Below are 1322 nucleotides of genomic sequence, written 5' to 3'. Positions count from 1 at the left end.
AACGCAGAAAGATGGTGTGTTGTTTACTAGTTAATTATAATCTGAGGAAACTTATAATAGAGTTTTAAGTTTGTAAACTTATAATTATAACTTGTTCAAATGTCATGGGAAGTCAGAAAAGATGTGTTTGAAATTACCTAAACGAGGGCAGTTTGCATTCAATTGCTGCCTTTAAAAAACACATATACCCAGACGCACAAATTAAATGAGCAATAAATCTTCGTGCCTGCTGCTTCGAATGGAGTGGAAATCGCTTCTCACAAGGCCGCTGGGGGTGGGAATTCGAAAGTATAAAAAGAAAATGTGCATGGTGTATCTTCACTAGACCAAAGTCTACAGCAATGTTCTCCTTCAAGAGCCTTGTTAGTTAATTGCGTTTTACACTTACTTTTGATGAAAAAAATCCTAAGTTTTGTTCTTGCCTTCCAGATCGTCGCCGTCGTCCTTGTCGCTGCAGCATCCGCCGCAGAAGATGTTAGGGTGAAAAAGGGCGTTGCAGGATACACAGGTAACTGTGAAATTTTCTTTTCATTTTAACTTCAAAAAACTTCATTTTTAAATTTAGGTTTAGGTTATGGTGGTTATGGCGGGTACAGTGGTCTTGGACAATTGGGATACAGCAACCTAGGTTATTCAGGATACGGTGGCTACGCACACCCAGGATATGCAGGTTACAGCAGTGCCGCTTACGGAGCTTACCCAAGTGCCTACTATGGAGGATATAGCCACCCAACTTCTTACTACGGTGGATATGGATACCCAGGAAGTTACTATGGAGGACATGGTTACCCTGTAAGCAACTACGGAGGATACGGGCATTACTGAAACAACGGACTACCGGTGCTAAACATGAGTTATTTTTTTTAGATACATTGTATTAACTTTAAAAAATTAATAAACCTTTTCAAAATAAATGTATGTTCAAATATTCAAACAAAATCCGAATTTGCATAAAAAATCTATAAAACAATGAAGATTATTTGCAAATAATTTGAACCTGATTCAGTGAGATAAAATAAATCGGCTTTTAGCTAGTTAAATGTGGATTTTAAAACGTGTGAGCAAAAAATAAGATTTTTAGCAAACATTTACAAAATACTTTAAATACTAAATAAAACTTTTCAAAATAAATTTATTTTCAAATATTCAAACAAAATCCACGTAGGACATGAGTTTTGTTTACATACATTGTATTAACTTTCAAAACTTAATAAACCTTTTCAAAATAAATGTATGTTCACATATTCAAACAAAATCAGAATTTGCATTAACAAAGCTATAAAATAATGAAGTTTATTTACAAATAATTTGAACTAAAACCT

At 34.1% G+C, this 1322-nt stretch overlaps 1 protein-coding gene across 1 annotated transcript; it reads left to right on the top strand.

The window, feature by feature from the left end:
• Positions 1-266: 266 nt before the first annotated feature.
• Positions 267-914, top strand: LOC106668970 (prisilkin-39-like). Its single transcript, XM_014398193.2, has 3 exons — positions 267-362; positions 430-508; positions 566-914. Exons 1-3 carry the CDS (start codon positions 342-344, stop codon positions 823-825), a joined length of 360 nt encoding a protein of 119 aa, XP_014253679.1. The 5' UTR covers positions 267-341; the 3' UTR covers positions 826-914.
• The last annotated feature ends 408 nt before the right edge of the window (positions 915-1322 follow it).

The sequence above is a fragment of the Cimex lectularius genome, unplaced genomic scaffold, assembly GCF_000648675.2.
Source record: "Cimex lectularius strain Harlan isolate CLEC.00 unplaced genomic scaffold, Clec_2.1 scaffold247, whole genome shotgun sequence".
In the NCBI taxonomy this organism is placed as follows: domain Eukaryota; kingdom Metazoa; phylum Arthropoda; class Insecta; order Hemiptera; family Cimicidae; genus Cimex; species Cimex lectularius.
This window is presented reverse-complemented; position numbering and strand designations above follow the sequence as displayed.